The following is a 24315-nucleotide window of genomic DNA, read 5'->3' as shown; positions in this document are numbered from 1 at the left end:
TAGTCAAGTTGGACATGTTGGAGCTCAGGGCAGGCTGCCCCCAAACATGCCACAACGGCATATTGATTATTTTGCATTTTGATTTTGTTTTTGCTTTTGGTCACGCAGCAGGTGGGATCTTAGTTCCCCAACCAGGGACTGAACCTGCGCCCTCAGCAATGAAGGCACTGAATCCTAACAACTGGACTGCTAGGGAAGTCCCCATTATGATTATTTTGAATTCAAATTGCTTGTGAAGGAGCTGATGCAGAAGGAAGCTCTGGCCTCCTCTGTGCCCCTGAAAGCAGGAAATAAATCCCTCTTGGAAAATGCCCACTCCCCACATATGGAGGTAGAAGGACACCCTTATTACCAGAGATGGAGAATTCAGGGCAAGACCAAAAAATCTGTATAAATAAGCCTTGCTGCTTCTTTACTAATTTACTACCCAGGCCCACACTTCATTTAAATTCCTTACTAATGAAGTACCCAAGTTCATGTCTTTGATAAACTCCAGAAGATGGTGAGGGACAGGGAAGCCTGGCTTGCTGTGGTCCATGGGGTCGCAGAGTCTGACACTACTTGGCGACTGAACGATAACAATTAAGTACTCAAACCTAAATTTCTTTGTCCTATCAATTCCTCTCAGTTTTATTGTTTCTTTGTCTAAAAAGTGTAAAAGCTGCCTGCTTTGGCCATGTCTGCAGTCCTCTTTCTGAGAAATCTCTGTATGCATGTATTAAAATGTTTTTCTCCTCCTGACTTGACTTGTGTCAATTTTATTATTAGTTCAGCCAGACAGTAAATTTCCCCCTCCCCAAGAGCCAGAAATGTGGATAACCTCGGGGACCCATTACTTATGACTGGCAGCTGAAGAGTAAGCTGTCTTAGGGGACTGAGCCTTTAACCTGTAGGGTCTGATGCTAGTCCTGGGTAATTAGTGTCATAACTGGATGATATTATAGGACACTTCTTTGGTGTCAGAATTGGTTGATACCAGGAAGAAAACTCTCGCACAATCTCATAGGCCAAAAAATGATATTGCATTAAAAATTCTTTTTGATAATGTGGACAGGTATTTCTTTTTCATAAATATATTTGCCCCTGAAATGTTCTTTTCTATAAACTGCTTGTTCATGACTTTTACCAGTTTGCTTTCTGAGTTGTTGGTCTTTTTCCCACTGATCGCTAAGAGCTTCTTGTATCTTAAGTTTATTAACTCTGTCTATCTCATATCTTGAGTTTATTAACTCTGTCTAGTGTGTTGCAAATATTTCCCCCCTGGTTTGCCGACCTTTGTTCTAATTTATGGTTTCACTTTTGCCCTACTGACAATATCTAAATTTGCTTAATCCAACATGTCCATCTTTTCCTTTATGGCATTTTGTTTTTCATATCACACTCGGAAAGGCCTTCTTTAAGGTTATAAAATATTTATGTTTTCTTCTGGTACATATATGACTTTATATTTTTAGGTCTCAATTTTTAATCTTTCTGGAATTTATCATGATATATTTTAAAGTAGGATTTCAGCTTTTTTTATGTAGCCAAAATGGCTAGTTGAATATTCTACCACTTTTTACTGAATAATCTAACTTTTCCCCACTGATTTTGAAGTGCTCCTTGTTATCTCACACTGAATTCTCTTATTTTATTCAGTTTAATTTTGAACCCTATCCCATTCCAGTGATTTATTTTTCTATACTGTTATCATACTGTTTGAATTGCCATTGCTTAATAATATGTTTTATTATCTGATAGTGCTACTCTCCACTTGTTATTCTTCCGTTTCAGAACCTTCCTATTTATCCTATCATGTTCATTCTTTTTTTATGCATGTAATTTTTTAAAGTTTCACTTACCCTTTCACTTTCTGCATCTGCTCTAGGGTCTCTGGTAGAGTCCTTCCAAAACTTTCAGGGAAAAAAAGAGTGATGATTCCGATCAGGACAGTCAGGCTACCCATGAGGATGTAGGGCAGAACTCTGTTGTAAGCACCTGTAAGACACAGGACGTAAGGATATCAGTTAGATATAGGGACTCTCCAGATGCTCTTGAGAATCACTTTGTAATGGTGGCACACAGTTTTAAATCTGAATACTTACAGAAGAAGTGTGCAAAATACACAGTTTCTGTTTGGAAGATGTCATTGCCTCTGAATTTCCATAATTATTCACCCTTGATCTTGTATTATCAAAAAGTCTTTCATGTCAACTGGTATTCTCTAAGCTGCTACTTAATCAGGTGTGATAGATGTTCTTTTGATAGAAATCTTTGCCTACCAAAGTTCTCTTAAGGTAAAAGTCACTGGAGATGGGGGATGGGAAGACACCACAGGGAAAGAGGTGGACCAGGATGTTGCAGGGACAGGTCCTGGCTGTGATGACTGATACGGCCTTTGCACTTGCCCAGACCAGTAGGCTGCTGTAGAAAGCTAGGTCCACAGAGCTGTGAGACTCTCAAAGAAAATCTCAGTAATATATTCAATCCAATTTAAATCAATAAATGTCAGGCACTGTGGTTTCTTTCTGAAGCATTTATATGTCTTGGTTTTACATGTAACTGGAAGAACCACTCCACCTCTTCTTTATCTGGTGTTACTCAGACAGGAGAATAATAGATCTTCATCTTGCTTCCATTCTACATACAGAGATTACAGAGGAATAACATAACCAAGAATTTTATTTGACAAAAAATGTATAAATCTTGAAGCTTCTCCAAGGCCTCTGTTGTCAGCAACAGGAGCTGCTACTGTGGAATGGAAAGCTCTTTCTCAGACTCCTGCATTTCTAATATAAATGGTCCACCAATAGACCACATGAGAATGGTTTGAAAGTATAGGGAAGATGAAAAGACACCATTCTACATAATAATGGACTTTCTCAGGTGTTCAGGGCAGCTGTGTGGAAAATGTCTGTCTTTCTCTGTAAGGTTTTAGGGTGTACCTCGTCTGAGAATTCACATATGTCTTTGGGGATGTATGTGTGTGTGTTTGAACCAGTAGGTAACCAGTGAATAACTAGGAAGAATAAGGAACTGTGTCTCCACCTCTCACCAGTGAAGTTCTTATGAGGTTTAGGCTTCGAGTGCTAGATCCTACATACATGGAACATCTCATGAAAGCCCTTCTGATGAATAAATATGATCACATAAAAGCTAAAGTTCCTGCACTGCAAAAAAAGTCATGAAGTCAAAATGGAAATGGTAAACTAGGAAAAAATATTTACAATATATATACAGAGGGCTAATTTTTTCTATTACAAAAAGCTCCCCCCCTCAAAATATAAAGTTGAATAAACCATTAGAAAGATGGGAAAAGACATGGACAGTCAGATATCTTAAAAATAAATAGAGTGTCAATAAATACACGAAAAAAAGTTCAACCTCATTCATAGTTGAAAAAGAAATGAAAGCAACAATGATATCCATTTTTCACACAACAGATTATCACTGATTAAAAAATTGGATGATTCCCATTGTTGGTGAGGATGTGGAGAAACAGACACTCTCATATATTGATAGTGGGATTGTAAACTGGTATAGTATTCAGAAATCAATTTGGAAATATCTATGAAATTTTTAAATTGTTCCAGCAATCCATTGATCCATATATACAAAGGCTGTGGGGGTGTAGGGGAATGTTCACTGTAATGTTATTTGCAATAACAAAAGCCTGGAAATGGTCTAAATATTCATCCATGAACCTAGTTAAATAAATTATGTGTACACATATATTAGAAGTCTATGTACTAACTAAATAGAAGAGAAAAGAACTACATACATACCAATTAGACCACATGAGCATGGTATGAAAGTATAGGGAAGATGAAAACTATATATATACCAACCAGGAAAGATATTCTGATACAGTGTTAAGTTTAAAAAAGGTCATGAAACAATATTTATGATATAATTTTGTGTATTTAAAAATGTGTGTGTGTGTGTGTGTTGTACAAAACGAAATGTCTGGAGGGCTACTCACCACATGTTAGTGTTAGGTCCTCTGAAGGCTGTGATTTGAGGAACTGAGAGAGTACAGGTGACCTTGTACTTTTTCCAGTACTTTCTGTGCTGTTTGCATTTTTCACAACAGAAAGTCTATTACTTATAGATATATTTTTAAAAAAAGGATAGACTGATAAGATGCATCTCACCTAGGTAAACAAAGTAGGGGGCAATGATGCTGCCCACCCTGGAGGCCATGGAGCCGACCCCCACTGCCATGTTCCTGACCAGGGTTGGGTAGAGCTCTGCAGTGAAGACATACAGCATGGCAAAGGCGGAAGTGATCCCAAATTTTCCCAGCATGGCCAGACCGATGGACAAGAAGTTGTAACCTGGAAAAGAGACCCAGTGTAAACAGAGGTACTTTTAGAAACAATACTTTCTTAACAGTTGCTTGTTTTGTCCTTACTGCTTGTATAGGAATGTCTTATAATATGTTTCATATATAAATATTTTCTAATATAAAGATATTCCCCAAATTACACTTCTTCTTCAAAGTCTTACTAATTGGACATAGAAAAAGATGGAGAGGGAAGGTTGCTTTGAGTTTCACTACTGTCATTCCAGATCATTTATGCATTCCGTGACCTTATCTACACTTTAATTACAACAGTTTCATAGTCAATTGTTGGCTTGTTAATGCAGTTAAGTTTAATCTTTGAACAGAAGAACCAATCCTTTTATCCTACTTATTATTATTGAGATATATACTTCTATATATGATACTAAATATCAATAATCTGTTGACTTAATGTCACAATATGAGAAACTTGGACATAAGAGGAAAAGAGAAGCATGTATCTTTTCATGCGCTTTCTAACTACTTAAAGAATACAGACCATAAAAATCGCTGAATTTATACTGGAACTGGCATGTACTACCAACTCTTAACACTTGTATGTATCCATCAGTCAGAGAGAAGGTTTGAAAGCACCAAGAAAGTAGCACTCAGGTTTATGACTCAAAGAAAGGTTTGAGGGATTAGGTGAAAGTTTCTATGAAGGCGATGCACTGGGAGCATGACTCTTCTTCTGGTGGTGATTTCTGACTCTCTGAGGCTAACCCTTCTGTTTGAAGGGACTACTTTTGAACAAAGGAAATCACAGAGTGAGCTCTCTCTTGTGTAACCGACTTATGAATGGTTTATTATGTAAAAGCTACATAAATAGAGAACAGTGACTAAGAATTAGGGCTTCTCTAGTAACTCTGATGGTAAAGCACATGCCTGCAATGCAGGAGACCCAGGTTTGATTCCTGGGTCAGGAAGACCCCCTGGAGAAGGGAATGGCTACCCACTCTAGTATTCTTGTCCATTCTTGCCATGGACAGAGGAGCCTGGTGGGCTACAGACTATGGGGTCGCAAAGAATCGAACACAACTGAACGACTAAACACGGACGCACACATGACTAATAACTAGCCTGGTCGAGGTGCGGATCTTTTCTGGTAAGTTGCTAATATTGGATAGCTTCTTACCTGCAGGTACCAACTGAATTAAGAGAAGCACACTTCCTCCAAAGAACAGTACTCCAGCTATGATATAACGTCTGGGTAGGGTTCGAAGTAGCAGCCAGGCTGCAATGTAAGCTGGAACTTCAATCAAGGCAGAGAAGAAACAGTTCAGGTAGGGATCTCCATGTAAATTAGGAGTGTTGAGAGACAGAGCAAAGTAACCCACCGAGGTTAACATCCTGGAAATCAAAAGACAAAAACGACAAAAGGATGGCTTGAGTCACTTTATAATTTCATGATGGATAGGAAGTTGTCAATATCTTGGTATCTTACAAGTAGTGACTAGCCACATAGGGCTATTTAAAAGTAAAAATTAAAATTAAATAAAATTTAAAATTTCATCCCTCACTTTGGCATTAGCTACACTTCAATTCCTTATTAGCCACATGGAGCTAGTGGCTACTATAATGGACAACAGAGATATAAAATGTTTTTATCACTGCAGAAAGTTATGTTGGACAGCACTAAGTCTAAATATACAAATATTCAAGTTACCTATCCTAATCTAGCTAATTTCAGGTTTCAGTAGAATAGCTTGTACAATACCTTCTCATCTCCTTAGAGATATTATTTGAAGAAAGACTGTCACATCAGTGAACATAAAATCCATATTTCATTCTCCCCACCTCCCCGAAAAAGAAAAAGGTATATAGGTAATACTGTGGGATCCACTTACAGTAAATTCCAATTGACTTAGTAAAACTCACTTTAGGGGAAAAAATGAGTCTCATAATGCTTCAAGGTATCACAGAATGCATATTGCATATCCCGCCATTATAGTTAACTTCCACATAAAAGCTTTTCTGTGGAAAAAACACTAAGTTATATATAACACTAGGCAGACCCCACTGTGGAGAAATTTGCTTATTATCAACACGACTGAAAAGCAGAGAACATCTGAAAAATATTTTCAGGAACACTGTTGGATCTTTTTACACATACTCTACTACGTTGGATAGCACAAGGGCTAATCCAAAACAAAACAAAAAACGAAACTTTATTCCTCTAGGATCTTAGTGATTTTCACATTTGATAATAAGAGCAGCATGAATAAAACTAATGACTACGTCACTGTTGGCCCAGTAGTGCCCCTTCTCAAGATACAATTGCATCAGTGATACCTGCTGACATGTAAGAACTAAGTAGGTCCATTGTGAGGAAAGCCACGTGTCCAGGACACACTTGCTTAATTTAGGGGCATAAACTCTGTTATTGATGACTTCTAATTGTAATACTGAAAAAAATGTCAAAGGGAACATTTGAGGTGGCTCTAAAATTAGACTAGCTGCAGTGTGAGCCTGGTAGTTCTGATTACCATCGTTTTTTGTGCTGCCATCATGGAGTAGGCATGTTCTTTCCTTTCTGTCTTCTTCCTAATTTCTTGGCAGATATATTATTAAACCTTGCCTACAAAGTCAGTTCATTATTTATGTGTCTTAAAAATCACTCAGTAAATTGCTATTAGCAAGTATAAAAAGCTTGTCAAAACTCCAAGTCAGGCCGTGGGGACTCAGCATATTCTAAGCTCTCTAATTAATTGCCTGTACAACTTCTGGAAGCAGGAGCTGAGTCAGCATCTCAGCTTCAGGCATCCGGGATACCATTAGTTTTAATCCCAGTAACTTTAGGAGGGGCAGGGGACCCTTTCCATGTGGGTCAAAGTTCCCTTTTAATATTGTTCCCTTTGACATTTTTTTCAGTATCCAGTTCCATAAATTAAGTTGGAAGTGCAAGTCGCTCAGTTGTGTCCAACTCTTTGCCACCCCATGGAGTCCATGGAATTCTCCAGGGCAGAATACTTGAGTGGGTAGCGTTTCCCTTCTCCAGGGCTTCTTACCAACCCAGGGATCAAACCTAGGTCTCTCGCATTGCAGGCGGATTCTTTACCAGCTGAGCCACAAGGAAAGCTCAAGAATACTGGAGCGGGTAGCTTATCCCTTCTCTAGGGGATCTTCCCGACCCAGGAATTGAACCGGTGTCTCCTGCATTGCAGGCCGAGAGCAATACAGTTTTACCAACTGAGCTATCAGGGAAGCTCTTAAATTAAGTTAAGGGCTTTCCAAATAACTTAGATTCTAAAATTTTAATTTTGCCTCAGGAGGACCCAGGTCTTGACCCTGTCCCTTGAATTAAAGAAAATCAGCTCTATATTTACGTGCTGTATGTCACATTTCCAGATCTCTTATTACTTACCACAGCAGCAAAGACATAATGGTTATTGTAGCAATGTTCCGAGTCCTAAACAGGTCCAAAATGAAAACTTTCTGCTGCTTCAGGGGGAGTTGCTCCTGTTGCTAAAGTAACGTACACAACTATGAGATTAAGAAATGATGAGGAAGTATCTTTGGCTATGACAGTATATTCTTATGCATGTAACTCACTTCACTTTGAACATGCTTAGAAGTCTGGAATTTGCTATATAGTCCATGGAATTCTCCAGGCCAGGATACTGGAGTGGGTAGCCATTCCCTTCTCCAGGGCATCTTCCCAATGCAGGGATCAAACCCAGGTCTCCCACATTGCAGGCAGACGCTTTACCCTCTGAGCCACCAGGGAAGCCCTTGCATGCAATAAGGGCATCTAAATAAAGGATGCTTATTCTAATATTTAAAAATGTTTGTGGCCCATTTTAGACAGAAACCTTTAAAATATAAAAATTGGCTTCACTATCTCTTTATGTAAAGCCTGACTGCTAACATAGATTTGCCTTGACTCATGGGCATCACTATGGGTGACCCTAACCACACTGAACCTTAGGGCCTTTTGAGTGGGTAGGGCCATATAGCCCCAAACTACCTTGAGGTTCATATCTGCTTTTTGTACTTTTCCTGTTTTTGTCTCAGTGTCAGAACACCCTTGGGTTAACTAGGGGACCTTGAAAAATTTACTATTTATCCTCTGCGAGCCTCAGTTTACCTCTCTGTAAAATGGGTCTAATAATTAAGCATTGAGAAGTTTAAGTGAGGTCGTATATATAAATCTTAACATAGTACTTGAACCATGGTAAACACCCCATCCATTTTAACTGTTGTTTTAATTACTGCACCGCTGAGGAAAACACGTAAGCTGTCAATGGTTGGTGGTATTCTTACTGCTGTTAATGGGCTCCCTTCCTTTACTTTTAATTAACTGACGTTAACTTTTCATGTGTTAGGAATCCAGATAATCAAGCTGATTAGAATTGAAACTATACTATTTACATTAGCCGAGACATGGAAACAACCCAAGTGCCAGTCATCAACAAATGACTGGCTCAAGATAATATGGTATATATACAATGGAATGTTGGTCGTAAGAAAGAATGAAATATTGCCATTTGCAACAGGAGAATATTCACTTAGTGAAGTAAGTCAGAGGGAGAAAGGCAAATATTATAAGGTATCATTTATATGTGCAATAAAAATGCAAATGAATCTATATAAAAACAGAAATAGATTCACAGACATAGAAAACAAACTTATGGTTATTAAAGGGAAGAGGAAGGAGGGTTGGAGGGATAAACTGGGTATATGGGATTAACAGGTACAAACCACTATACGTAAAATAGATAAGCAACAAGTATTCTTTACTATACAGCATAGGGAAATATATTCAATATCTTTTCATAACCTATAATAGAAAATAATCTGAAAGAATAACTGAATCACTTTCTTGTACACCTGAAACTAATACAATATTATAAATCAACTATACTTCAATTAAAAAAAAAAGGAATTGAAACTAAAAAAGTTACGAGGCTCTGAGGTGGAGAATCTCTTCAGGATAAAGTTAAACTCTGTGACTCTGTGCGTGTATTCAGTAAGAGGCCGAGGAGAGAATTTCCACAATGAAGAAAGTAAGAATGCCAGATCTGCCCTTGTAGTAGCTGCTTCCCAAATATTAGCATCCTTCTTTTCGAGAACAATCAGGCACCTCCTCGTGCAGCTCACAGTCATGTTACCTTTCTGCTTCTGCTCTATCTGGAGTGAAAACCTCCAGAACATGCCTCTGGCAGTAATACCCAATTATCACAAGGAAGAAAGTCCCTGCATAAACTGCTGGGGACTAGCAGTCCTGAAAGTTTTATGTGTATGGTACCAAGCACAGACAGGACCTGGGGATCAGGCCTATGCTGACAATTGGCACTTCCACAGGGTCCTTGTGAAAATGCAGATTTCCAGGTCCCACCTTGGGTTTGCTTAGTCTGAATCTTTCCTAGGGCTCAAGGGCCTGAGAATCTGTAATTTCTCAAAGCTCTTTGGGTGGTGGTGATAAGCAGCCAGATTTGGAAACCTCAGGACAAGCACATTTCCATATCCAGTGCTTGTCCCTGGCCTGTACGGAGCTGCCAAAATGCCTTTGGACCAGGCACCATGAGAAGGCTGAAGGTACTTCAGAAAGGAAGCCAAAGAAGCCCAAGATTGTGTTTGAAGATGGTATGACATGGTTTTCCTTCCTGTCCAAGTTAATGCCACTGCCCTTAACACAAGATGAGAAAGAACTGTTAAAAGCGTGCATTTTGGCACTAGAGTGAGATGTCTATCTGTGTAATCCTGGGCAAATAATTTAACTTTTCAACTAAGAAGAACTGTGCCTCAGTTACCCCTCCTGTGAAATGGGCCTATAATAATATGTACTAGCAATGACTGGCATGAGCATCAGATGAGCTGAACAATGTGCCTGGCATCTGGTGGGCTGTTTATTACCATTCCGAGCAGTTTGCATTTGTTGGCACAGGGCCCTATATATCCTCCTTCAGAGGACCCTACCTAGGAGGTGAATAGGGAGAGATGACTGGGCCTCAGGAAAGCACAAGCTCCCTTTTCCTCCTTGGGTTTGTTCAGTTGAGGTTCAATATGCCTCATGGCAGGAAGAAAGCATGTGTTTTGACACTGGACTTTGTTCTCATTTGTCCATATAACTATGTATCTCTGAAATGTTTTATGATGGCTTTCATCCACATAGGCTTTCTCTCTACTACTTGACTCTAAGGTCCTCAAAACAGAAGTCAGACCATGTATCCATTAAACATCAAAAAAAAAAAAAAAAATTCAGCACAGCCCTGAGATCCAGAAGTGTTAGACACTCCCAATGTTATTTTTGCATCCAGTTAAATTGACCAAGGCTGGGAACGGAATCTTGATCCAAAGAGCAAAGGATTAAGACATATTTTTCCTGGCAGCTCTCTGAAAGCTTGGGCTCATGGCCACTGTAATTAAACCTCCAGCCATCACCAAGGTATCTGCTTCTGTAAAAGGTTCCAAAGGCCAAGAGGGAGGATAGAGGACTGGCACGCTCGTCACCATCTAAAGTCCTGGGGTGGCCAGGGGTACAGATGTGAGCGTGGAGGCAAGCATACAAGACTAAGACGTATGTAGTCTTCTTGGAGTGTCCTGAGCAGTCCCTGACCCTTCTAGCCACGAGTGCCCTTGCCCTATCATTTAAGTGTCCTCCCTGGTTTGGACCAGCCTCTTCAGCCCTGAATCACCTTGTTCTCTTTGCTGGCTCACCCTGTTTGCTCCTTGGGGATTTTCTTCCTCACCTCATCACTTATTTCCATCTAATTCTCTTAACACTCTGGGTTATAGTCTATGCTCCTTATGTGTCTAAGTTTTCTTGATTTCTCTGGGAGTTGGCACGAGGTATGGCCAAGGTCACGGTGAGTCCTTACTGACTGTCAGGAAGTGAGTATGCTTCCACTGAATATCTGCTTTTTCTCGTGGCCTCCTTCCTGCAGGTGTGAATCCACCAGCCTATGCTCTCAGGCCTTAGTGTTCTAGACACGATATAGCAAGACTAAAGACAGGTACAGCTTCCCCAGCAGACTTTGGTAAGATTCAGAATACAGTGGGGAACCCATGGGTGGAATATCTCTCAAACACATTTTTTCCCCACTTAATATAGATATTAAAAAAATCACCAGTATGTAGCTGCATCAGTGGTACGGAGCAGGAACTAATATTTAATCAACACTTGCTGTATGCTCCCTGGAGAAGGGAATGGAATGGCTACCCACTCCAGTATTCTTGACTAGAGAATTCCATGGACAGAGGAGCCTGGTGGGCTGTAGCCCATGGGGTTGCAAAGAGTCAAACATGACTGAGCAACTAACACTGTCACTGCTATTTGCTAAGCAATTTATATATATATTATTATATTTAATTGGTCCACAGCCCTTTGAGATGGGTTTTATCTCAGAACTTTATCATTTTGTCTCTAAGGTCTTGAACAGTGCCTGGTACATAGTAGGCACTCAGAATCTATTGAATCAAATTAAATTCCATAATCAAGAATGCACAGCTGATCTCAAGAGAAAACGTTTGCAAATCCTTACCTCCACAGGATCAAAAACTACCACTGGGGCAGTTACGTTGTTTATTTTTGCAGCTTTTTGGATAATATCTTCAGCTTCTTTAAATCTCCTCTGGGATAACAGCCATCGGGGAGATTCAGGAATAAACCTAAAATTCATTTTGGATGTTTTATAATTTTTCACAGTAACAAGTTTTGATGCTATCAACTGTAAGTTGCCCCCAAATAATTTTTATTTTGTAAAGTTCTAGTTTGTCTTTTTAAAGAATATCAGGAGGGAGGCTTCGTAAGATCTCCATTATTTGTAGGAATAAATAAGAGTACCTTCACATTTGAAAATTCTGATCAAATCATAAGACCAATCGTTAGTTGTGCTTGAAGCCAGGGCCCGCCTAGAAAGGGTAACATTAACTATGGGCATGTTTACACCAGGGCAGCTTGAGAATACCACCCAAAACTTCACAGCCAGCATGGCTCATTAAAGAAACAGTGTCTAGTATCTTTTCAGTGTGTCCATCCCTAGGGGAATTCCTGGTGCCCCAGCTGGTGATGCTCACAAGTTTACTGGGCAAAAGAAGGCATCTGTGTTCCTCGGGCTTTTCCTTAGGCAGTCAAAGGAGGAGGCAAGCGCATTGACACACCTCAATTGACATGTGGGATGTCCCATGGCTTTCAACAGATTCTCAACTCAGTGAGTACTCAAACCAGTTGTGGGGAGACAGCCAATGTGGTCTTTTTTTTTTTCAATTGCCTAGAAACATTAAAAAATTTTTATTTTATATTGGAGTATAGTTGATTAACAATGTTGTGTTAGTTGGAAACTGACTTTTTATTACATAGTCTACCCACATTTTTAACTGATGCTCAGACATGGCTGACTTCTATTCTTTCCTAATTTTTCTATTTTTATTTATCTTTTATCTTTTATAATGTTACCCCCTGACTTCTGTTCTTTCCTAATCTTTATTTCTCAGAATTGCTTAGCCATTCTTTTGCTGGCTCTTGTTTCCCTTATCTATTTGTCCGTATTAAGTTGTCCTAGAAAATAAATTATATGTAGCAGATATAGTCTTCCTATAATTAACAGCCCCCTGCAAAGCCTCAACAGGAATTATCTCAGAGCAAAACACAACATATCAAATAGCTAACCCCCAGCTTCCATCCCCAGCCTACCACAAGCACATGAGTTGAAAAATGAACCCACTTTGCCTTTCTCGGAATACACACTCAGTTGGTCCCTGTAGCAACTGTGATGATGTTAGGCCACTGACCCTTGGTAATTAGAGCCGTCCTGTCCCAGGGAACTTTCTCTGGTGCTGTGTATCTGTGCTGTTCAACGCAGCAGCCACTAACCAAATGTAGTTATTGAGTTGGTGTGACTAGCGTGACCGAAGAATCCAATTTTATATTTACTTGTGGCCCCTGGTGGTTCATATGGTAAAGAATCTTCCTGCAATGTGGGAGACCCAGGTTTGATCCCCTGGAGAAGGTACTGGCAACCCACTCCAGTATTCTTGCCTGAAGAATTCCATCGACAGAGAAGCCTGGCAGGCTATAGTCCATGGAGTGGCAAAGAGTCAGGCATGACTGAGAGATTAACACTTGCACTTTCTTAATTTTAGCATGTCATTGCACGTTGCTAGTGGCAACTGTATCAATGAAGAACTATACAGCATGGGCACTTCTACTTCTGAGAGGTATCTTTCCCCAACCACGTTGTTCTTAGACATATCCTACCTTTCTTAACTATCAGCTCTGAGAGCCATCACTGGCCTCAAGTTCCAAATGCTTAGTCAGCTAGATATTGCAAAACTTTCCTCATGTTGCACCTAGGGGCTCCTTCCCCACCTACAACACGCCATTCATACTTGTGGTCACTTACTGCCAAGCCTTTTAAAGGAAATTGAGCACATTAATAAGTCCCCAAACCACCTGCTCCAATTTTCAGCCCATTGTACTTAGGGTTGCTGCTATTTTAACTTTGGAATTGCCATGGTTTTTTGGTGCATAAATAATCAAGCCTAGCTCATCATTTCAAATTAGTGGAGGGCCAAATAAGGTTTACATTACAGCCTCTCTATAGATTTCATTCAAATTGAACAGAGGAAGAGTGTTGCTGGAGAGTCTGTATCACATACTGAGTTGGCAGCAGAGGTCACAGTAGCCCGAAGCCGTCCCCACATCATCCCAGCCCACCCCGATGGACAGGCGTTGCTTCAGGAAATCCCACCCTCAAGGATGAGATGTTCAAAAGAGAGCTATTTTGTTTTTATTTTTATAGAAAAATGATAAGACTGTTAAACTTTCAGGACAAGCACTCAGCTTACTTGTCCTGGCCCCGGGTTGCGCTCTGTCTGGGGCAGTCCTGTCCTGGGTACAATGTGCCCACAGCTGGGAACACTCATGGAGCAGCCCGTGGGCAACATAGAAACAACTCTCCTCAGGGCAAGAGTAAGGCAACTCCTTGTGGGATGGACCTTCTGTGCTAGAAACCCAAGAGGCTGATCTGTTCCTTGCTGTGGCATCTGGTTCCGAGGCAAAGATCCAAGACCCACAAATTAAAATCCGTACTAATCTCTTACAGTCAGTCAGGGCCCTTCTATTTTTGTTCTCTCTCTCTGATAGAATCATATAGTAATACAGTTGACTGTAATGTATTTTGAAAGTACTAGTCTCTTATGCTGAAATGACAATTAGAACCAAAGAACACAGATTACCAAAATCATTCAACTGAAGAGGCAGAAAGTAACCTCTGAATAATCTTGTCTTGTGACTTGCAAGACTGTCTGGTCACCAGCGCCTCCTACAATAAATTCAGTTAGCAGGGTGTGTTGTGGAGAGAGGGTGTGATGCTGATGTGATGTGATGATGATGGTGATGATGGTGATTCTCATTCAAGAAAATTGCCCTACTCTCAGATGGGGTCAGGAAATCAGAATAGTATATAACACACTGTTTCTCAAATTCTAGGGAAATAAGAAAAAAAAAAGTGCTTTCTTTTCCCCATGCACACTCATGCCAAGGAATTTGCACTGGTAAATCATAGCAGCCTTAGAGATCATAAAAAGACAGCAGTTTGGAGTGGTCTAATCTGCGCTATCTGGTCTACCAAGGCCAAGAAGTACTACCTGTCAGCCTCTATGGCTGCCTAACAGTTGCAGCAAGATGAAGGTCCTTCTAGGAAACTTCCTAAGGCACACTTTCTAAGTATGTCCATAGGACAGGGCAACCACAAGGGCTAGTCTAACCTGTGAGTCCCCAAACATGATCAAAAATACTTTCATTGTTTGTAAGCAGAGAGAGGTCAAGCAATTCAGTAAAACCAGTCACTGCTGGGAGATTTGATTTTGATATCATGAAACCAAATCAAGACTAATCAATGAGAGAGAGAGCGAGAGAGAGAGAGAGTACTGAACTCAATAATGGGAAAAATCCCCTTTCCTCTTGTTTAAATATGGAAAAACCAAAGAAATGAGCAGTCTCCCCCAAATAAAACGTATGGCTGGGACCTTATTCCATTATTGTCATTCTGTTCTCTCACATAAAGTCTTCCCCATAGTCATACTCAGTAAAATTGGGGTCAGCATCTCAACACTTTGTTATTCCCACATTGATGTGTCAAAATTTGGTTGAAGGGTTGTGGGAGGAGTGAAGAGAATATTTTCTCTGACAATTAATTAAACAGACGTGATTCTCTGGCTCTTCAAGACAAAGCAGATAAACAGTCACATCTTAGGTGCTAATCATTACATGACAGGGAAGCTTGAGGAAGCTACATTAGTTGAAGCCATAAGGAGAAAGAGATTCCGAGAGAAAAGTGTCCGAAGAGCAGGGCGGCTGCTGCTGCTGCTGAGTCGCTTCAGTCGTGTCCGACTCTGTGCGACCCCACAGACGGCAGCCCACCAGGCTCCCCCGTCCCTGGAATTCTCCAGGCAAGAACACGGAGTGGGTTGCCATTTCCTTCTCCCGTGAAGAGCAGGGGGGGCAGAGCTAAAAATAACAAAACCCAACAGTACGATTTCCACAAACAACAACCACCACCCAGTAACAGAGAAGAGTTGGGAGAGCCCAAGGGGGACTGGGTTTCCTGAGAATGGTGCTTTGCGGGACGGTGGGGAATCAAACCCCAGCACACATGCCCACCCCCAACAAGGGAAATGGTCTCTGGGCTTTGAGGCCTCAGCCTGCTCCAGTGAGATCAGCAGGCCCACGCCAAGGTCAGCACCAGGCTCTGGGCTCCAGGTTGCTGGCCCGCAGTAGGGAGCTGTCTGAGACAGAGCCACACTCACCACCATAGCGGGACGCACAGCAGCCCCGGCACCGTCAGCGCCAGCAGCAGCATCCGCCAGTCTCTGATGAAGTAAGCAAACAGTGGCAGCAGCATGTAGCCAACTGCAAAAAATGTGCACACTCCTAACGTAGAGAATATAACACGAACTGACTTGCCAAGAATTTCTGCTCCTGTTCAAAACAAGGGAGGAGTATTAGCATTTTAACTCACTTTAATATTGGCTTTTTTACATCATACCTGCTAGTTAAAGAGTTAAAAATATAACCACTTAGAAGAGGAAAGAGTTATTTGCCTCCTGGCCCAGAGCAGGAGTGGCCAGCGTGGAGGAAGGTGGGGCATGACCCAAGACTTCCCACTTCATAGAAGGATGAGTTTTCATGAGATTTTAAAGGAGCTGTAGATTTTTTTTTTTAATGTTTCCTCATGTCATATGAATATCATGCTCAGCCCTAAGAGGTTACCTCTTCTGAGAATGCCACATTTCCAAAATAAAAGCCCCAGGGTGAGGAGCAGTGAGGGTGTCTCAGGAGGCGTGGGAGCTCTCCTGAGGGTGTGCGGCTCATGTGGCATTCAGCCTCTCCCACCATTCACCACTGTAAATAAGCAGATGTGGGTCTCTCAGAAACAGTGGAGAGTTCAGTTGCTGAGCTGTGTTAGGACACCCTTAGCTACCCTTGAGCCCTAAGAAATGATAAAGAGGATCCAGCTGGCTCTGGAGGTCCACAGAGCAGGGCCTCAGTGCCCAGGGCTGAATTCCACTGAGGCCGCACTGTGCCCAGGGATCAGCCCCAGGCAGACACAGTCCTTATAGCCCAGTGAAAGACAAGAAGTTGCTCTTCTGGCCTGGCAGGCGGCAGCCCTGGAGCTGGCTGCACATGGAGGGAACTCACAGAGCTTTCCCAGAACACCACAAAACCACCAGATGCTTGGCATCTGGCCCTGTTTCGGGAAAGGCTCCTGCTCTGCTCAGCACCACAGTGGATGGCTCAGCCCCAGCTCTTCAAGAGAGGTTGCTTGCTTCTTGGAGTGCTTGGTTTGAGACAAGGAGTCTGAGAACAGGCTCCTTCTGTTGCCACAAAACTCAGGCCCTTTCCACAGAGTCCACTCTTGGTCCTCTGCCCCAGGGTGGAGAGGTGGCCAGTGGCAATAGCTCCATCTTTTGTCTGAGATCTGCCCACCACTACCGAGAAGTAGCCCAGAAAATACAAAACAGATGATTTGAAGGTTATTCAGGCTTGGGTTTTAAGAAGGAGTTTCTTAGTTGTGTTTATATGCCCTGAGCACAGGCTAAGGAATTAAGGACTAACTCCAGAGAAGCAGTGAAATGGCCACTTCTGCTGGTTTCCCTTTCTCCCCTCTTCCACGTTCCTCTCCTCACCTCTCTTCTTCCTCACTCAGCGTAACCGAAGATGCGTCTCGGTGCTTCTGTCTTGAACAGCCATTTCTAAAACCCAGACTGATAGAAATGGCCAGTGTTGTGTATCTCTCACATCTTGGACTGCGGACAATAGCTCAAACCACCCAGGGCATTTCTTAGCCTTTAAACTCATTTCCGGGAATACGGCCAGACTTCTTTCAGGATCGTGAGCATTGTTCCCAGATCTTTTCTTACCTCAATAATGACCTTCCTGTCACTCCATAAGAAGACTCACCAGGCCATGGTTTCTAAACACTTTGGCTGTGATTATCATGATATGAGAATGAATAGTGCTTTATTCCTAAGCAGAGATTCAGAAGTGAAGCAGCAGAGGATGTGACTGTGGAAAAGAGAGAGTGCACAGGACCCAGTGAGAATCTTGTAGCCTCATGAGGCCGAGGGAGCTCCCTCACACTTCCATGATCCTGATAAGGGAAGAGAAAGAAGTTACCCCACTGAATTTCTCGATAATATCCCTCTTTAAGCTTGGGTCTCAGGCCAGGACAGAGTTGCTCTAGCTTTGCAGAGTACCCATGGCAGACAGAAGCTTCATTAATATACCCTTCTGCCCTTATGTGGAGCAACAGGGAGGGCACAAATCTGAATAGTTTCTTGGGAGCACGACTTCCTGCTCTCTGACTTTTGGAAAATTACCCTGCCTTGAGCATCATCAGCATCATCTTCGTAGTTAGTATTGTTTTGCGTAGGCACTTTGAGCCAGGTTCCAGACTGTTTACATATATTATCTCTTTGACTCTTCACAACAATCATATAACAACTAATATTACTTCTGTTTTACATATCATCAGCTGAGACTTAAAGTGTTGAAGCAAATTGCCTAAATTCACACATACGCAATAAGTGGGACAGATAGGATTTAAGCCTAATCAGTTTAATCTACGGATACAGTCCAAAAAAAGCACAATTACATGGGACCAAAGCCTTCGCCCTGTCAAGCTGTCCTTCGACTGAGTTCTAGTGGAGACGTGTGTGGGAGATGGGTGGGGCCATACCTGCATTTTAGAAGTTAGGATTTGCATTTCACCCACTTGGACTGGTCTTCAAACTAACTAGAGGCCAACCAGTCCTCTCAGAGACACTGGAAGAGGAGTCTTATTTCCTGCAGACTTTTCACTGCCAGCAGGTGTCACAAACTCCATGCGTTCAGCTGGCAGTGAGAGAGGTGACTGGTGACTTCTGGCTCTGCTCACTAGGGGCTCCCTGTCCTGACCTCCTTTACCCCTTAGGTATTTGCTCCTAGAACAAAGCCTGCTTGGTCTCAATCTGGTTGGGCCTCTGAGTATCACTTGTGAGTGAGACTCTGACTTCTAAGCCAAAGAAGCACGTCTTGGCCAGGAGTGTTTGCCCACTGCCTGTCACCACCTCCAGAATCTGAGCACTCTCCCCGAGAGTGAGTGACTCAGAGCGGGCCAGGCTTACCGTCATGTTGCCCAGGGCCCTGCTATGGTAGTCAGCTCAGGAACCACTGGATCCCTTCCAGATGGAGGCAGGATCTGCCCCTCCAAGAATGACTCGCAGAGGTCTGCAGACCCCAGCTCTAGAAACATGACTGCGGTGCAGTTGCCAGGAGACAGGGTAGGACCCAGGGTCCTCTATCAGCCATGTGCAGGGGCGGGGCCCCTTGATGCTCACTGGCTACTAGGGTGGCTTCGATAAGTCCTAATTCATGGAGTTATTATTATGAGGACTGAGATTAATGGAGGTAAGGAGCCTAGTCAGGTGTCCAGCATGCGGCAGATACTCGGGAATAGTTAACTCTTTTATCCTGGTCAAACAATTGAAATGTACCAGATGTCAGGGGAATGCTGGAAAACACAGTGCCTTTGACCAAGAGATCCAACAGAAGACAGCAAGAACCTCTCTTTGCTCCTGGAAAAGACTCAGAATTCTCATCAAAATAGCAGATAAAAAAAAAAAATAGCAGATATTGCCTTGTCCTCTTTCTTCTCTATAAACTTTCATGATCATTCTAGTTAAAAGGGACCTTTTTAGACAAAAGACAGTTTATCTGTGCTCCCCCCACACTCCTAGACCCAAGGCCCACATTCTCTGTAACAGCTGCCCTGGCTGCCTCTGCCAACCAGATTTGAGCTCTTGGAGGAGAGACAGCAGTGAGTCCTACCTCCTCCCCGTGGCCCCCAATTCTTCCCTCTCAGGGCAGGGCAAACAAGGTTTGCCAGCAAATCCCTGCATCTTATGTGTTTATATCCCATTTCTCTCTTGAAGTAGCTTATAATTTTAATAAAATAAAATAAGGGTAACATTATAGTAAAATACAAATGAAAAGCTATGTCCTAGAGAAAACAGCAAAAATATGCAACAGATCGCTTTGAAATATAGTCTGACATTTCCTTAAATGGTAAGACCTAAAATTCCCATATGATCTAGCAAGTCCGCTCCTAGGTTCACGCCCAGGAGAACTGAAAACATAGATCCACAAAAGACTTGGACTCAAATGCTGATAGCAACGTTCTTCAAATTGATCAAAGAATGGTAACAACCCAGATGACTGTCACCTGATGAAGAGATGGCCAAAATATGGTATCTGCACCCAGTGGAGTACTGAGTCATTCTGCAGCACAGACCAACTTTGGCAACAGTAAGTGAGGGAGTGAGTCACAAAGGCCACCTACTGTAAAATTTTGTTTATCAGAAATGTCCAGAATATAGACAAATCCATACAGACCGAAAGTAGATTAGTGGTTGCCAAGAGCTGGGGAAAGAAAAGAATGGGGGAAGTTAACTGCTAATAAGTTTCTTTTGTGAATGATGAAATGTTCAGGAGTTAAGTACTGTCGATGATTGTATGACTTTGTGAATATACTAATAACCACTGAATTTATACACCTTTAAAAGAGTTAATATTATGCTATGTAAACTCAGTTTTAAAACTTTTAAAAACTATGTGGCTAATAAAAGCTGCATAACAGCCTGAGCTTCCTGGTAGCCAAAGTTACAAAGGAAGATGCCATCAGTTATGTACTCATCAAAAGGAAGAAAACATGAAGAGGAAGCAGCATTTTAAGTAGTTCAGCGTGCTGGAACAAATACTGTTAAGAGTGCTGGGAAAATAGTGAATGAATGAATCACTCAAGACAGGAGACAGTTAACTCTGCAAAATAAATTCAAGCAGCTAGTTATGAGAAACAAAGGAGGATGCCTCTAGTTTTCACCCGGAGGCTTTGGACAGGTCAAGGGTGTTATTTCTGGGAAACAGTGGGAGATTGTGAGGGGAGAGCTGGAGTGTGGGTAGGGTCAGTGTGGGTAGGTCCTGAGTGGTCACTTGCTGCTGAGCCAGCATTGTTCTGGCAGCCTCTTCACTTTCAGGTGTATCCATGTTGTTTCTCTAAGAAGCACTGTTCCTTTCTTCCCCTTTCTTGTCTCCTGTGACTCTGGCAGGCTTTATAATTGTTAAAAAGCAAAGCAAGGAGAGAATCCATTTTTGTACTGTGTGGAGAGTGGGAGTAATTCAGTTTCCTGAGTTAATGCGAGAACTCCTAAAATGGCAGATTATCACCACAGCGTCTTGCCAACCCTTCCCTGGAGCCAGAGGGCAAAAGTGAAGGTGAAGGGCCAGACAGAACTCAGGCCAGATCCAAAGCTTAGGTTGCTTTTAGTTAAATGAAACGCACAATTTGGCTATTTCAGTTCGAGGACACCAGAGAGCGCTGCGGCGCTGCCAGGAGCCAGAGATGGCGCTGTGCCTCCCATCCCCACCCTACTCCAGGCGCTCGCGGGGGCTTCTGGCTGCTCCAAGGGGCAGACTGACTTTCAGTGACACCAAAATGTTCAGGCCTGAGAATCCAGGACAAGGAGTTTCAAGCCAGCAGTTTCCTGTGGAACACAGTGGAGTAACACCGTAGCCAGGGAGGTCCCCAGAGCACCCTGCACAGCCGATGGAGAGCCTGCTACAGCCAGTGCCCGCCCGCTGGTTGCTGGCTGTACATCTAGGCTCCGGCTGACCTTACAGCTCTTACTTTTCCCTTGGCCTTCCCACTCGTGTCAGCATAAGGGGCAGGGAGAGAAGTTGGTTGTAGTGACAGGGTCAGCTGGGCAGAGACTTCCCTGCAGGAAGCCTGGAGTGGGCTCTCCCGGCCTCATCCACTCACACGGGGGAGGAGGCTCTGTGGCTTCAGAAGCACCCTGTGCCCCTGGAAAGGCAGGTCTGAGCGCTGCCGTTCAGCAGGCCCTGGGGAATCCCGTGCATGGCGCAGACACCGCCTGACTCCTGATCCCAAGGACAGGGCTTCTCTGGCTTCGCTACAACCTCTTGCCCTTCCATTTCAGGTGATTCTTTAGGTTCTCCTAAAGGTGCTCTGCTCACTTCAGGCAGATTCCTCTGTTTAGTGTCTAGTACGTCTGGCCCAAGCAAAGCTACCCATTGGGCTTTCCAGGTATGGGGTGGTCACCAAAAGGAAGATGGAGTCTGTGGGGTTTAAACCATGAGAACAACAAACTCTGCTGTGTCCAAGAGCCCTGTGTCCTTGGGGTCATCTGGCACTAGGAGGTTGCAACTTCTGTCCTGGATTCATCCAGTTTCCAGCACCACTGGCTGGTGGCTCTCCGTGTCTTCTCAACAAATCCTTCCCCACTCCCTGCTTCCCCCTGCAGAAAGGAGAGGGGTCCTCTCCTGCTGAAGAGGGTGCTCCTGCTGGGGCCGTGTGACTGCAGCATACCCTCCCCACCTCCTTCTTCATATGCCAAGGCTAGGCCTTTGGCAAGGAGTGCTTCACAAATGATTAAAGGAGCAGAATTTGAGCAGTTCCAAGTTGGCAATCTGACAGGGTGTACGTATCCTCAACGAAGAGAACACAGGATCTTGAAAGCTAATGAGTCATCCAGAATCTTAAAACCTATCAGAATCATCTTACTAGATTCAGACTTCTGAGATAAGAATCCTTAGACTTACATTAAAGGGATGCTATTGGTAATCACACTGTGGCAATAGGGACAAACTGGTACAGCCAACAAGGAAATATGATCATACTAGAGGTTATAGGAATGAGTGTCTATTGTTCCAGAGGTGGCCGCATTACCCCTTCTCTCACCTGAGGAGGTGGCCTTAGAGAGCCTGCTAGAGACTCTCACTCCTGCAGATGACCCTTATCAACATGCCTGGAGCTCACCCTGCTGGCTCCTGGGAAAAGCTGCTGAAGGCCCTGGGGGCCTCCTCCTGACCTTTAGCTTGTGAGTACCCCTCATGCGGCCTGATATTCCAGAAGCAAGGCTGCTGCTAGGAGATAGGACGGCTCCCAGCAATGAGGCTTGTCCTGTATGCAGCTGATATGTTCTGGGGGTGGGCTTTGACTTAGGGGTGAAGCCAGATCTGCCCAAAGATGGACAGCTGGCACCAGACTCCTGTCTGGCACGTGCCTCCTCCACCTGTGCACCAACCACCCTTAATCCCCCTGTGGGCCAGGCCCAGCTCAGGGGAGACCATTTAGCCGTGGCCCAGGCAGAAGTCTTGAGCCTTCATAGCTCAGATCAGATACATCCCTCGTCTGTCTCTCCCTCAAGAATCCCTCCTCTGTTTCCCTCCCGAGCCCTGTGCTCCTGAAACGTGTCTCAGTTATCACTTGGTTGGCTCTTACTCACAGTCACATTTCAGGGCCAGCAAAGAGCTGGCTCCCTATGAGTGCCTGCCTTGCCTGTGACCTGTCAAAGACCCTGTGACCACAGCCTCCTCCCCGGTGCATATGTCCCCGAAGCTAGTTGCATGTTGGAAGCACAGACCATGAATTACAGCGCTTCCTTCTGCACTGAGTAAAAGCGCTCCCTGTGCCCTCTTCAGCAGCCCCCTCTTCCAAGGCTTCTCAGAGGACTGGAAGGAGGGGCCCTGCAGGTCAGAAGCCATTCCTACCTAGAATGAAGGCTACCACGTAGTTGGAGATCTGGCCCATGCCGACGATGACAAATAACACGGTGAACATCTCCCAGTTGATGGAAAAAATCTGCAGAAAGCTGAAGCCAGTCTGCACAGCCATGGTTGCGAAGAGGATGGTCTTTCTGCCAAATCTGTAGAGTATAGCACAACACAAGAAGTGGCCTGTGCAGATCACAGCAGCACCATACTCAGGGCTTGGAGAAGCCCCAAGTCAGGCATCCCTGCAGACTGTTTTTCTCAGGGCTGTGACAGGCTTTTCTCCTATCACATCCTCCTAGATTCTTCCTGGGTGAGGTCTCAGGCATCCTTCTGCCCAGGAGGTAAGTTTCTGAGATTCTGAGCCTCCTGTGGAGGCAGCATATCTCGAAATCACAGAGCAGCTTATGTAAGGACCACGTGGAAATTTGCTCTTTAGAATGAGTCGTAGGTAGAAGCTGTCATCACATTTCTGGAACATGCTGCTGCTGCATCTGCCGCTAAGTCGCTTCAGTCGTGTCCAACTCTGTGCAACCCCATAGACGGCAGCCCACCAGGCTCCCCCATCCTTGGGATTCTCCAGGCAAGAATACTGGAGTGGGTTGCCATTTCTTTCTCCAATGCGTGAAAGTGAGAAGTGAAAGTGAAGTCGCTCAGTCGTGTCTGACTCTTAGCGACCCCATGGACTGCAGCCTACCAGGCTTCTCCATCCATGGGATTTTCCAGGCAAGAGTACTAGAGTGCGGTGCCATTGCCTTCTCCGTCTAGAACATGAGCACAGTACAAACTGAAGATACATCTAACGTCAGCAACATGAGAATTCTGTCAACCTAGAGCCAAGAGTCCCTCTGTGTCAGTGGTCTCCAAACTAGGCTGTGCTTGGAATCAAGAGAGCTTAAAAAACTACTGTGATGGCCTTCTGAGATTCTTATTGTCTGGA

General features: G+C 43.4%; 1 protein-coding gene across 1 annotated transcript in view; it reads right to left on the bottom strand.

Moving 5' to 3' along the window:
• SLC22A4 (solute carrier family 22 member 4) overlaps nt 1-24315 on the bottom strand; it is a 42716-nt gene that overhangs the window by 1785 nt on the left and 16616 nt on the right. The window contains exons 3-9 of the mRNA XM_013965330.2: nt 23376-23530; nt 16076-16247; nt 11809-11935; nt 7689-7789; nt 5460-5674; nt 4134-4316; nt 1842-1977 (exon numbers count right to left, since the gene is read on the bottom strand). Coding sequence (XP_013820784.2) covers nt 1842-1977; nt 4134-4316; nt 5460-5674; nt 7689-7789; nt 11809-11935; nt 16076-16247; nt 23376-23530 — 1089 coding nt within the window. The remainder of the gene's footprint in view (nt 1-1841; nt 1978-4133; nt 4317-5459; nt 5675-7688; nt 7790-11808; nt 11936-16075; nt 16248-23375; nt 23531-24315) is intronic.

The sequence above is a fragment of the Capra hircus genome, chromosome 7 (assembly GCF_001704415.2).
Source record: "Capra hircus breed San Clemente chromosome 7, ASM170441v1, whole genome shotgun sequence".
Classification (NCBI taxonomy): Eukaryota; Metazoa; Chordata; class Mammalia; order Artiodactyla; family Bovidae; genus Capra; species Capra hircus.
Note: the sequence above shows the minus strand (reverse complement) of the source record. Positions and strands in the feature narration are given on the sequence as shown.